General features: G+C 44.2%; 1 protein-coding gene across 1 annotated transcript in view; it reads left to right on the plus strand.

The window, feature by feature from the left end:
* The first annotated feature begins 1,668 nt into the window (after positions 1-1,668).
* LOC141052233 (BAR/IMD domain-containing adapter protein 2-like) overlaps positions 1,669-13,318 on the plus strand; it is a 36,388-nt gene continuing 24,738 nt past the window's right edge. Inside the window, exons 1-2 of the mRNA XM_073549422.1 lie at positions 1,669-2,591; positions 2,676-2,895. Of these exons, the coding sequence (XP_073405523.1) occupies positions 2,804-2,895 (92 nt within the window). The 5' untranslated portion in view covers positions 1,669-2,591; positions 2,676-2,803. The remainder of the gene's footprint in view (positions 2,592-2,675; positions 2,896-13,318) is intronic.

The following is a 13,318-nucleotide window of genomic DNA, read 5'->3' on the forward strand; positions in this document are numbered from 1 at the left end:
CCATGGATTTTTCCACAAAGTACCTGTATCAAAATTTGCATGTTATATGCAGATGCAACTGTAGATTTTGGTGCAGACTTGCTGCAGAATTCACTTTTTGCATTGCCAGAATTAAAATGAACAAACTCCCATATTTTATAATCCACGCCATGTTTGAATTGGAAAACTACATTTTCATCAATGCATAGATAAGATTTGTAGGAATGTCCTCTCTTCAGCTGTCACTGTAATACAACTTACAGCATGCAAATCTGCATCATAAGTCATCGGCAAGTCTACTATGTGTGAATATATTCAAAAAGTAGATAATTTAAAAAATCAAGAATATTTACTTTTGTATGTATTACCTAAATATTACAGGGAACCTGTCATGTTGTCAAAAAGCTATTTACCTACAATTAGCATTATAGTGCTGTCAGTCCGCCTTACTTAAAAGTACTGTTATCAAGAGAAAATGAACTTTATTCCTCCCGGGACCACCGGCTTTCAGTCATAGTCGTGCTCTGCTTCAGACGCTGACCACTGCATTGTGAGCAATGGCTGCATGCACGCCCAGAAACTTTGAATGACAGCTTGCTCTGCAGAGATGAGGCTCAGAGCAAGCTGTCAATCAAAGTGGCAGGGTGTGCTTACATCTACCGCTCGCTGTGTACCGAGCGGTGACTGCAAACGCTCTGGGTATGCGTCGATGATAGATGCCCTGTCTTTATTTGAAAAATATATCCTCTAACTGGATGCACATTTTTATTTACCACTGCCTCTCTTTCTCTCATAATGCAGACATTCAATATCTGGTCATATGACCGCAAGAACAATACACAGCATATACTATTTGCTAACACAGCGCATATGCAGTGGGTCCGTTCACATGACCGCTAATGGGCGGTTTCCAATGCAGCTAAACTTATGACATGCGCACTGCCCTAGACCCTGGCCTGCCATACACAGCGCAGGCGCGCGATTTACACAACCGCGATGACACTAATGGGCGGCTTTCAATACTGCACACTGCCCTGGCCTGCCACACACGGCGCAGGCACGAGACTTCACCCCACATGACCGTGATGACGCAGCCTAGCAAATAACCCAGCCACAATATAAACCCGGAAGTGCTCAGTGGAGCATGGCGTCCTCATCATACAGCAGTGCAGACCGCATACCGGAGGGGGCCACCATTCCAGGTAAACTACATGGCCCATGGCGTTATACTGCGCTTTCCTATTTCATGTGACATATACTCATCATTTGCATTGCCCTCTTTGCAGTGCAATCTCTAAGCGGCGCATGTCACCATACCAATAAGCGTGATTAAGCCTTTGAACTCTTTAACCCTTGCACGACCTACTGATATGGTCTCTTAAATATGCTCACTACTATACTGTCCATTTGATTTGACAGGGTCTAGCTAATATAATATGATATATGGCTAAATGTTGTTTTTTTTCCTCTCAGGAGGACCAATGCACAAAATCCACAATAAGCACAACCTTAGAGCTCATAGGTCCTGTCATGATCTTCACTGAAGTCACTGCATATTCCGGAGCACTTTATATCCTTTCTCCACCTGATATAAGTTCTATATATGTCCCCTATATGGATGCTATGTGTCCACAAGAATGCGGATATGGGTGTTTTTTCCTTAATGCTGTTCTTTGTATATACCATTCACAGAGAGACTTATGCATATGGATTACCTAGGATCAGACTCCAGAGTCCAAGTTATATAGAAAAACACTGATCAGACGTATTATGCTTTGTGTTTTCTCTTCTTTCTTCTTTTTTCTTTTTTTGTTATTGGGCATCAATTGATATTTGATTATGATTATGTCTTTTTCTTTTATGTATGTTCTAACAGCAATCTCTAAGTAATTCTCTGATGAAGGCCTAGTGTCTGACCGAAAATGTTTAGAGTAACATTTTTGGATGCCAATAAAATGGAACTATCGTTTTTTTCACCAGTTTGAGTGCAAAGTTTATTATTATTCTATATAACGGGCCGGATACCCTACTTGTGCACCAATCGCAAACTTATTGTTTCCTGAGTGCCTTGCAGTTTTTTGTCACATTTCTATGATGGAAAAAAAGTTTGGTCAGCACAGAATAACTGTACAAACCAAGTACAGGCACTCGGTGCATCATGGCGAGGCCAAACAATTAAGTGCACCTTCCCACCTACTTGTTATCCATTTATCCCCGACCTTTTCTGTCTTTATAAAGCCAAAGCTGTCAATCAAAGAAGATGGGTAGGGTGAAGATGATAGAGAGAAAATAATAGGTGGGAAGCTGCACTTAAATGTTTGGCCACACCAAGGGTGCACCCAGGATCTGTACTTTGAAAACTGGTGGCTCCCAAGAGAATAAAGCTCATTTTGTACCAGGTGCCATGTTTTCACTAAGGTGCCTGGACAGCTATTTGGGGAAAATGACAAGTTCTCTTTAATGGGCAATATTCTCAAATAAATGTTTATTTATCATTCAGACAGTAAGATCTGTAGTGGATGTTGTATCCATTGTCACTCGTCAAGACCAGAATAGTAAGAGAGGTCCTGTTGAACATACTACAAGAGGTCTGCGTAGAATACCGTCTAATGGTAGGTCAAACACGTTCATTTCTGGTCTTATTCTTTTCTGCCTGAACATATTAAAAAAGTTTTTCACTCTTTTTTTTTGTTTAGGAACTTTAAGCAGTAGTCGTTCTAATTCCTTTGGTGAAGTAGCAGTAGCTGCAGTTGCAGCAGCAGCGAATGCTGGAAATAGGAAGGTCCAGGCCATTGTAGACCATAAATCAAGAGGAAACCCTCCCATGCTGCAGTTTTCAAAAGACAATGTGATCACTTTACTGGTGTCAGAAGCTCGTAATAGTTGGCTGTATGGAAAACTCGACGCTCTCTCCACGTAAGTGAGGTTTAACACCAATGTACATAGGTCCATTTTGTGTATTGCAGCACTGAGCTCAATTACTGATCTATCAGCTGTTGGAATGATAACGTGGTTACATTGTGTCCTGATGAACAAGTGACCTGTATCAATGGAGCAACAGTTGACCATCCGCACTGCCTCTCCATACCAAGTCTATGGGACTGATGAAGATTGCACTTAGTGCAGCACTTAGCTCAATGTCAGGTTCATAAACTCGATTGTGGAACCTCTTGGTGGGATTACGCGGTGGGCCTCCAAAGGAGCTGACAGCTGTTTTGCCAACCGAAATTTAAATCTCTGAACCATTACTGTAACTAACTCCATGTTTCTTGGGATTGACTCTCCACCTCTCGCTCGGCTCAACTCAGGAACAAAAAGGCACTGGATATTTCCAAAACTTTCTTTATTGCATCGTCATTGAAAAGTTACAAAGAAGTTTCAACTGCAAATAGACTTTTTTCATGTGAACATTAAAGGAAATGGATTCCATTTATCAAAAACAACTTCAGAATACATGTAGAGCATCAACAGAGCTATTTGTCTCAATGGGTACAAAAGCTGCTTCTCTTCCTCCTCCTCCTGGTTGCACCCCATTAATAAGGCAACTAAAACAACCATAGCAATTCATTAGGTATAACGATCTACCCCACTTGATGACATCGGTATTGTAACCAGCATATCTCAAGGTCAATCAACATTTAACTCAAATTGAAGCACAGTTGACTCTCAGAGAACACACAAGGCATCTCTTCCCTTACCAGTAGGCGGCCTAATTGTGCTACCCCAGTTCTTAAAGTAATATTCCCCACTTGTTTATACACTAGTAGTCATATCATCATGGGTTAAATACTGTTAAAATATGAATTACAAAAGCAACAATTTTCACAAAATACATAAAATAACAAAAATGAACTAAACAACTATGTTAAGTTATATTTTATACCTGGACTGCAGTCAATACAATTATAAATCTTGTAAAGATACAGTATAAGATCATTAGGGTTACTATGCACATAAATAATATTGTCCCAGCTGTAGGCATACCTCCCAACTTTTTAAGAAAGGAAAGAGGGACAAAGGCTGCGGCGTGCGCAGCGTGCCGTGGCAAAATTTAGGCCACAACAACGACCACACCCATTTCATAACTATTCACACCCATGTCCATGCCCCAACAGTACCCATTTAGCACTGCTGATTACACTGACTGGTACCGAGTGCACAATGGCTAGCATTATGGGTACAGTAGCTGGCATTATGGGCACAGTGGCTGGTACTGTTGGCACACTGACTGGTACTGAGGAAAAGAAAGAAAACAGAGAGAGAGAGAAAAGAAAACAGAAAGAAAGAACAGAGCAAAAGAAATAACAGAGAGAAAGAAAGAGGGGAAAGAAAGAACAGAGAGAGAGAAGAAAGAGGGGAAAGAAAGAACAGAGAGAAAGAAAGAAGAAAGAGGGGAAAGAAAGAACAGAGAGAAAGAAAGAGGGGGAAGAAAGAACAGAGAGAAAGAAAGAGGGGAAAGAAAGAACAGAGTGAAAGAACAGAGAGAGAAAGGAAGAGGAGAGAGAAGGAAATATTCTATAAAGATAATATAGCAGCCTGGTTCACATTTTAGTGCCCACCTGATCTCCTGATGCAGGACATATCATGATCCGCTCACATGGCCAACATCCCCAAGTCCAAGGCAATCCCACCGTCCATGCTGTCGGAGGAGGACACAGTGATGGATCTGAAGCATTCCCTGAAGTGCCTCCATGGTTCCTTCACAATCTCCTCTCAAAATTACCTAATATCCGGTCAACTTCCAGCACGTCATTTCCGGTGGAATGTCACGTGCAAATTTTAAAGTGCTCCTCGGGGCTTTGCCGTGTACTCCTGTGTCCGTGGGAAAAGTAACTTCCCGGTCGGGGCAGTGGGGCAAACTCAAAATCGGGACTGTCCTGCTGGATCCGGGATGGTGGGGGGGTATAAATGCACCCCACCATACACCTTGTACACACATGGCTCTGCACACCTCATACACGCACGGCTCCGCTCCGTACACCTCGCGCACACACAGCTCCACTCAGTACACACATGGCTCCACTACGTAAACCTCGTATACATGCGGCTCTGCTCCGTAAACCTTGTACACATGCGGCCACGCTCTGTACACCTTATACACACATGGGGCATATCAGAGGGAAGAAAAGATAACATCAAAAATTGACTGTGGATGGCGCAATCATATGCGCAAAGGTGTATGAGGGTAACCGGGATATTTTAAACCATATAGACCGTGGAGGTAGTATAACTGAAAGACCGAAGTTCATACTACAGTCGCGCATGCGCCGTCCTATCCCAAGGACGGAAATGGGGCATATTAAACCGGAAGAGGGACTATGTAGAGCGATATGGCAACTAAGTCCTGTATCAAGATTATAAAACATTACAACCCCCAAAAAAAGATTCATGCTCAGTGCAATAGTATATATACCATATAAAATGATCAGAAAGACATGATAGGAGAGAATATGGTGGTAAATACCAACCATAATATACATAAAAGGACGCATCTCAATGAGGTCACATTTATATAGGGAGACATTTAAGTATCATGAGATGAAGAAAAAGAAAAAAATGAATGTCAAAGAAAATTATTTTATGTATATATTTATTAATTTGAGACACATAATTGATATCCAGTCACTAATGGAACCAGAAAAGTGAATACCATACTCCCGCGATTAGGTCTGCAGAGGCATAAGAGAAAGAGAAGACTGACTGACTGCGGCGCTGTCCTGTCTTTCCGCATACTTCACTTGCATGTTGGTCACATTTTGGGACTGATTTCTGATGAGGTCGTTACAGGTATAATGCCCTTCCTTGGATTTCACCTTTTTTTTATATATATAAAAAATTATTTTTCCTTTTTCCTATTTCTCCTCAGAAATCTGAACTCCCTAATTATAGCCACACAGGTATAAATGTTTTTTTTTTTTTACATATACCTTATTATTATATATATCCTATTGCATATATTACACTATTGTGATACCAGAAACTGCCTTAGGTTGTAGCCACTTGCTATATGGAAAAAGAATGTATTTGTTTATGCTACCTGTTTCCAATGGTATATGCCTTTCTTATATATAACATCATTTTGGATTGTCATAATATTATTATATATTTACATTTAGTAAATATCAGTCAGCAATTTATGTTTTTTTGTAAGCAAATTAATAATTGTGATTTGTTGTTTATCTCACATTTTATTTAGATAAGATACCATTGAGAAAGGCCAGCACGGCCAAAACGTTGGGTTATTGTGTGACTGCTATCTATAATAAAAAACTACGAAAATCGAAAGAATTTTTTGTAGCCTCAGGTTCTTCATTATTATATTACGGTCTTTTTTCCTGACGGATTGGTTGTTCTCTCCCATTTATTGTAATCAAATTTTGTTTCATTCGGGTTTCACGAAACCCGATCCGACCAAAGTCGCTCAACGCTACCCTCCATATTAACATCTAGGACTTGCAGAACTACCACTTCTTTTTACATCTGTAATGTAAAGGTCGCCATGACTTCTTGTTTGTAACTTTCCAATGATGATGAAATAAAGGAATAATTGGAAAGATCCATTTTCTGTTCCTGAGATATTTTTCCATACTCCACCAAGAAAACGTGTATTACAGTGGATGGAGCGGAATAAGCCTATTGGAATAACATCTCCTGCTGGAACAGTAGATTGGGATTTGGAATGTTAAAATCAAACATACCCAATCCTTTCCCAGAACATCTGCAATTAGGGAGCAATTCCCTCTATGGATTATATTGTTATACAATTGTGCTGAATTCAGCAGGATTAGTCGACTTTTATCTAATGTGGATGATGTTATGATCCAGTCCAGTGTTTGTTTTCTGCTGTCTTCTCTTTGAACTGGTCAAGCGAGGGTTAATCCCTCTGCCTTGTTCTGGAGCTGGCTTGGCTATTTCAGTCCTCTGCAGCCTGTGGGCCAGCGTCAGTTATATTACAACCTTCCAAGCTAGTGCCTCTGACCTGTATTCCTTTAGTGTGCCTCCTGCCCCTGATTACCTGGACTTGTGTATGACTTGGCTTGATCTCTGGACTCTGCTTCTGGTTTTTCTATTTCTGATACCATGCTTTCAGACTGGCTTTTGACCCTCTGGCTTGTACCCTGACCACAGCTTACGCCTTACGTTTCTGATACCACATTCCTGATAGATCCTGACTTCTCGCTCGTCCCTGACTACGCACTTGCTGTCTCCCTTGGTACTTCTGCTCCTTACAGTTGCTGACTTCGGCTAGTCTGACCACTCTTTCATTACCTGTGACACCTGTGCTGTTGCTCTGCGTTACTTCGCTGTGTGTGTGGGCAACCTCTCTTACCTCACCATCAGCCCCTGGTGGAGGTTGTGCTGCACAGCACTGCAGCAGCATGTTACATTATAGCTGACCAACACATTTAAAGCAGATTTTGCATTTTTTTTCTCTGGTAATGGATCCGCTTGGTAAAAAAGTTTCCAGGTTGACACAGGAGATGCAGGGTTTTTCGGTGGAACATCTGGCATTTGTCACGTCTCATACTTTAAATAAGAGAAGATCAAGTGGGCACCATCACATCAATATTAGATAAAATGTATAATCATACATGGGTCTCCTCCATGGACTCTCAATACCACTTTGACCGCACTGCCGCCATTTAGATGACGGGACGACTGACCTATTTTTCTGTCTTGACCGTTGTAGGGTGATGTATCTAGCTTGCTGAGATTCCATTCAGGATTATTGTTCCTTTATTATGTATTACTTTGCACTTTGGGCTTAATGTGCACCACATATGTTGTTTTACTAGGCGTTATCTTTGTGCATGTATCTCTGCTTATTAGGGGTTATTTATTTATTTTTATCGTTTTTTTTCTACAATCGCCCACTGATGGTATTATGCTGGCAGCATGCTTTTGTGATATCCCTCTTTGTGTAATATCAATTATCAGCGGGCGCCCAAGTAATGGGGGGTGTAGTTAATGGAATGGAATAGTTCGTGACGCCACCTGTGGTGTTCGGCAAGTGAGATGTTAAGCCGACGCTGCATGCAGATCCACTGGGAATGATGGTAGGGTGCAGCAAAGATGTAAAAGCTCCCCACAGGTGAAGCTGTAGTCCCAGGACAGTGTAGAAGTGATTGGCACGGGGATGTAGCAGTGCCGTAAGGGTAGGAAGCAGACAAGACACAGCGGGGTGCAATTTCTGTACCTTTACTTGATAACTGCAGTCCAGGGTCCTGATTACAGATGGTAACGGAGCAGGCTAGCCTGGAAGCAATTCAGGGATTCTCTCTCAGCAGACAGGCTGTGCAGTCTCCTTCCTAACGCTGGTTTGAATGAAGCACTCCAGTACTAGGTTACTCTGAAGTTCCTCCTGTCAGATGTTCCCAAGAACTGTACTTGCACGGCAGACAGCTGTAGCCTCTCTCGGGGACTCCCTTCTCTGAGTCCTGGCTCTCTATCCAAGCTGCTGTTGTGCCTCAAGTCTTAGATGGGAGTCGGGCATTTACAGCCTCCTACTCCCCTGGTATCTGCTGTAGGACCGTCAGTGTCCGTACAGCCGTGGAGACCAGGCTCCAGTTTGTGCGCTCTCAAGCTGAGGGAGCTCGCCTTCCGCAGCTCAACCTCCAGCTTCTCTCTACACGTCTGCACACTAACTGACCACTCCTTCCTCTTGGCCCTCAGAGGGCACCCCTCCCCTTCCTGGTTCAGAGTTCCCCCTGCTGGCCCGGAGTGGAACTGTGTTGCATGTATGGATTGACTGCGAGAGAGACCCATCATTGCCTCCAAGCCTGGCATTACCCTCCTCTGGAGGAAGGCAAAGCCTCTGTGGTGACCATAATCCTGGGGGCACCACATTCCCCCCTAGTGCAAGTCAGCACTCCTGGGCTGAGCAAAAACATGAAAAACATATAAACAGTGACACAATAATAATTGTACACGATTTGTAAAAAGGAAAAATGTACAAAAAACAAGTGCTTCAAAAATGGTCCTATGATGATAACTCCAGCATCAATGTCCATGGTCCATTCCTGGGCAAATGGTGAAAGTTTTTGACCACACACAAGTCCTGTGGTTCAGTGTCCATAAAACAAATTCCAAAGGAAACTCTTACAGGTTACCTGTAGGCACAAAACTTGAAAAACAGTTACATATTTACATTTACAATTTCAACATTTACATTTATTTTGCTATATGCGATATCAAAGTGGTGGTATACCTTGTGTGGTGCGGGTAGACCTGCGTAAGACTGGTGTAGTGGGTAATGTACTGGATACACTACTGGGGGTTCTACGTAACACAGGGATACTAGACTGATTGTGAACTCTTAGACTCACCAAGGGCATAACAGGTTCACCACTGGCAGGGCGAGGGTTCTCTGGCTCCACTGCTGGTGTGGCATCTGCTACCCGATTTTCCTGATTCTCTTGAGTCACATTTTCCTGTGCTACCAATTGGGGAAACAACAACACTGGCACAACTATAGCATCATTCACTTTAGTCCAATTCGCACGGAATTCTCCAAGCACTGTGCTGACCTTGTCTTCTTCCACTATAGGCTGGATGTTATCTGGTTCTTCTCTTCTTTCTTTTAATTGGTCAGGACACAACTTCAAATGATCTCTCGATACCGCTGCTGAGGTCTCTCCTCCATCTTTACTAACAAGGCATACCTTAGTATTATCAAAGTTCGAGGGCAGAATGGTATAAGGTTCAGCTTCCCACTGATCATCCAATTTGTGCAATCTTCTCTTTCTTTTCAAGACTTGCTCTCCCGGCCACAAAGGAACAGCAGGTGCATTTTGATTGTAAAGCTTCTCCTGCTTTTGTCTTGCCTGGGCCAAACTCTTCTCCATATATTCTTGAACTCTTCTGTACTGTTGCTGCCTCTCCGTGTCCCAATAAGCATCTGGGGACGCTACCTCAGGTGTCAGGACTCCCATGTCTAAGTCAATAGGCAGCTTACTAGGTCTTGCTCTCATTAAATAGACCGGGGTACAGTTGGTAGAGTTCACTGGAATATGGTTGTAGAGGTCTACCAGGTCGGGCAACTTCTCTGGCCACAGATTCCTCTCCTCCAAGGGCAAAGTCTTCAGGAGATCCATCACTACCTGGTTCATCTTCTCGCACATGCCATTGGTCTGTGGGTGATACAGCGTTGTCCGGATCTTCTTACAACCATACAGGTTACAGAATTCTTGGAACACTTCTGCCTCGAAAGCTGGACCTTGATCTGTCAACACTCTTTCAGGATACCCATGTGGTCTACAGAAGTGCTGTTGGAATGCTCTGGCTGCTGTCCTGGCAGTTTGATCTTTGACAGGCACAACTACCAGGAATCTTGAGTAGTGGTCCACAATGGTAAGTGCATAGATGTAGCCTGACCGGCTTGGAACCAGCTTCACATGGTCCAGGGCTACCAACTCAAGGGGCTGCTTGGTGATGATTGGCTGTAGAGGAGCTCTCTGGCTGCCCCGATCCTTTCTGCGCAGGTTACATTGTCCACACTCCCGGCACCGCCTCTCAATGGCTTTCCTCATACCAGCCCAGTAGAACCTCTCTCGGAGCAATACTTCCAACTTCTTCCATCCGAAGTGTCCAGCTTCATTGTGGTATGCTGCCAGGACCATTGATGCCTCTCTCTTAGGGACTATCACCTCCCAAACCAGATCATGAGTGCGGGCATTGATACTCCTCCAACACAGCTTCCCTTCATAAATGAACAGCTGGCCTCTCTCCTTCCACAACTGCTGCCCTGCCTGGTACTTGATGGTAAACTCATAGTTCGATAGCCGAGCCATCCATCGCTGTTCCAGTGCACCTAGTTTTGCAGTATCCAAATGCGTCAACGGATTGTTGTCCATGAGGATAGTGAACTTGGTGGAGGCTAGGTAATGTTTGAACCTTTTGGTGACAGCCCAGACTATGGCAAGGAACTCCAGCTTGAAAGAACTGTAGTTGTTATCAGGGTTCCTTTCAGTGGGGCGCAGCTTCCTGCTGGCGTAGGAGATCACTCTTTCTTTCCCATTCTGTACCTGCGACAGTACTGCTCCTAGTCCCACGTTGCTGGCATCTGTGTACAGCACAAAGGGTTTGTCATAATCTAGGTAGGCCAGAACTTCGTCTCCTGTGAGAGCCATCTTCAATCTGGTGAAGGACCTTTCCAACTCTTCAGTCCATTCAAAGGTGGAATTGTTCTGTTTGGTCTTCTTGGACTGCCCCACCAGAAGATTTTGCATAGGGGTGGCTATTTCAGTAAAGCCCTTGATGAAACTTCGGTAGTAGCCTACCAGTCCAAGGAATTGGCGTACTTCATGAAGGTTGCTGGGCTTCGGCCAGTCCCGGATGACTGTGACCTTGTCAGGATCTGGTGCCACACCTTCTGCACTGACCACAAGACCGAGGTACTGCACCTTGGGCTTCAGGAGGTGGCACTTGGAGGGCTTTACCTTCAGGCCAAAATTGGACAAAGCTTCAAACACTTCAGCCAGGTGCTCCAGATGATCTTCATAGGTCTTGGATAAAACAATGACATCATCCAGGTACAACAGGACCATCTCAAAGTTCATGTGTCCCAGGCAGCACTCCATCAGCCGTTGAAATGTTCCTGGAGCAGTGCAGAGCCCAAATGGCATATAATTGAACTCACAGAGACCCATTGGAGTGGTAAATGCAGTTTTCTTCTTATCTGCCTCTGCCACGGGAACCTGCCAATACCCACTGGTGAGATCCAAGGTGGAAAAGTAATTAGCAGTTTTAAGTGCAGCTAGGTAATGGGTAGGCATCTTTATGTGTAATGCTGTTAATTTTCCTGTAATCAAAACACATTCTCATGGTACCATCCTTTTTCTTTACAAACACTATTGGAGCTGCCCAGGGGCTACAACTGTCTCTGATGACCCCTGCCTCCTTCATCTCCCTCAACATACTCTTAGCACATTGGTATTGTTTTGGGGGTATAGGCCTTTACCTCTCCTTTATGGGTGGATGGTCTCCAGTGGGGATATGATGTTGAACCCCTTTTGCCTGCCCAAAATCTAGTGGGTGGTTTCTGAATACCCGCTCATACTCCTGTGTCACTCTGTAAACCCCATTTTTCTGGTATGAACATGTAGAGTCAGTTCCCACCTGCAGTTGCTGACACCACTCATCTGGCTGCTTCACAGAGCCATTATCCTCCACCTGATCGGATGAGACAAAGGGTTCTGCTGCCTGCAAAGAGTTGTTATTAACGGTGAGCAGCTTAGCAACTGTGGCGTACTGAGGTATTGTTGCTTCCTCTTACCCACAATTCAAAAGGCGTACAGGTACTCTCCCCTTTCGTATGTCAACCACCCCTCTGGCTGTCAGGACAGTGGGCCTGCTCTCGGAGTATACTGGTTCTACCAACGCCTGGTAATCTCTCCCTCTAAAACCTATAGCTGCCCGACACCAAACCAACATTTCACATCGGGGGGGTATTGCAATGGGGAAAGCATCACTCACTCTGATGCTGCCAATCTCTCCGCCAGAGAGTTCTACCTGTTGCCTTTGCATCAGGGTTCGGATCTCCTTCTGCAGGACTCATTGTTCTCCGGAACCAGCAGTCTCAGCCACCTGTTGCAACAAGACAATAACCTCGGACAGACAGTTTTCAATTACATTGGTACCAAGAGTCATCATGGGATTACATTCACGTCGATCAATTTCAACAACTATTAGACCTTGAGACTTTAGCTCTACCCGCCCAACTTTAACAGTAATTTCTTTACATCCTATCTGTGGTAAAGACTGACCATTACTAGCAACTACTGTCAGTTCATCAGTTGGGCCACGGGTAAGCTCTGAATCAGCCCAATATCTCTTGTAATAGAATGTACTGCATAGTGGTCACCTGGGAGCCAGTGTCCAGCAAAGCGTTCATGGGGATGCCGTCAATCACCACAGGAAGGATTGGTCTCCCTCCCACATACTTGGCTCTCCAGTTCCTTGGGCCTGGGGATCCTACTACTGGGGGTTGACCCTCTGCCCCAGGGGTTGCTCGTTTAAAGGACAGGACCTGGCAAGATGACCTGCCTTGTAGCAGCGACGACAGATGGGACGTCCGTCCTGGTCATAGCGATTGTTGTTCCTCCCTCGAAGTGGCGGGGCTCTCCTCATCCGGAGCCACGTGACATCCTCTGGACTGGAAGCAAGCTGGACCTTGTCTTTGGAGGACACTTGTAGGGACTGCACGGTTTTAGTAAGCCATTCCTTTGGTCAACTCCTGGACCTGAAGACGCAACTCCTCAGTTGGATCTTTATCCAGAGTCTGTGCATCAGCCTCCACAGGGATGGAAGGAAAAGATATTGCTTCCTGATGGTAGGTGAT

This window comes from Dendrobates tinctorius, unplaced genomic scaffold (assembly GCF_039654945.1).
Source record: "Dendrobates tinctorius isolate UK_male_01 unplaced genomic scaffold, ASM3965494v1 ptg000159l, whole genome shotgun sequence".
NCBI classification, from domain to species: Eukaryota; Metazoa; Chordata; class Amphibia; order Anura; family Dendrobatidae; genus Dendrobates; species Dendrobates tinctorius.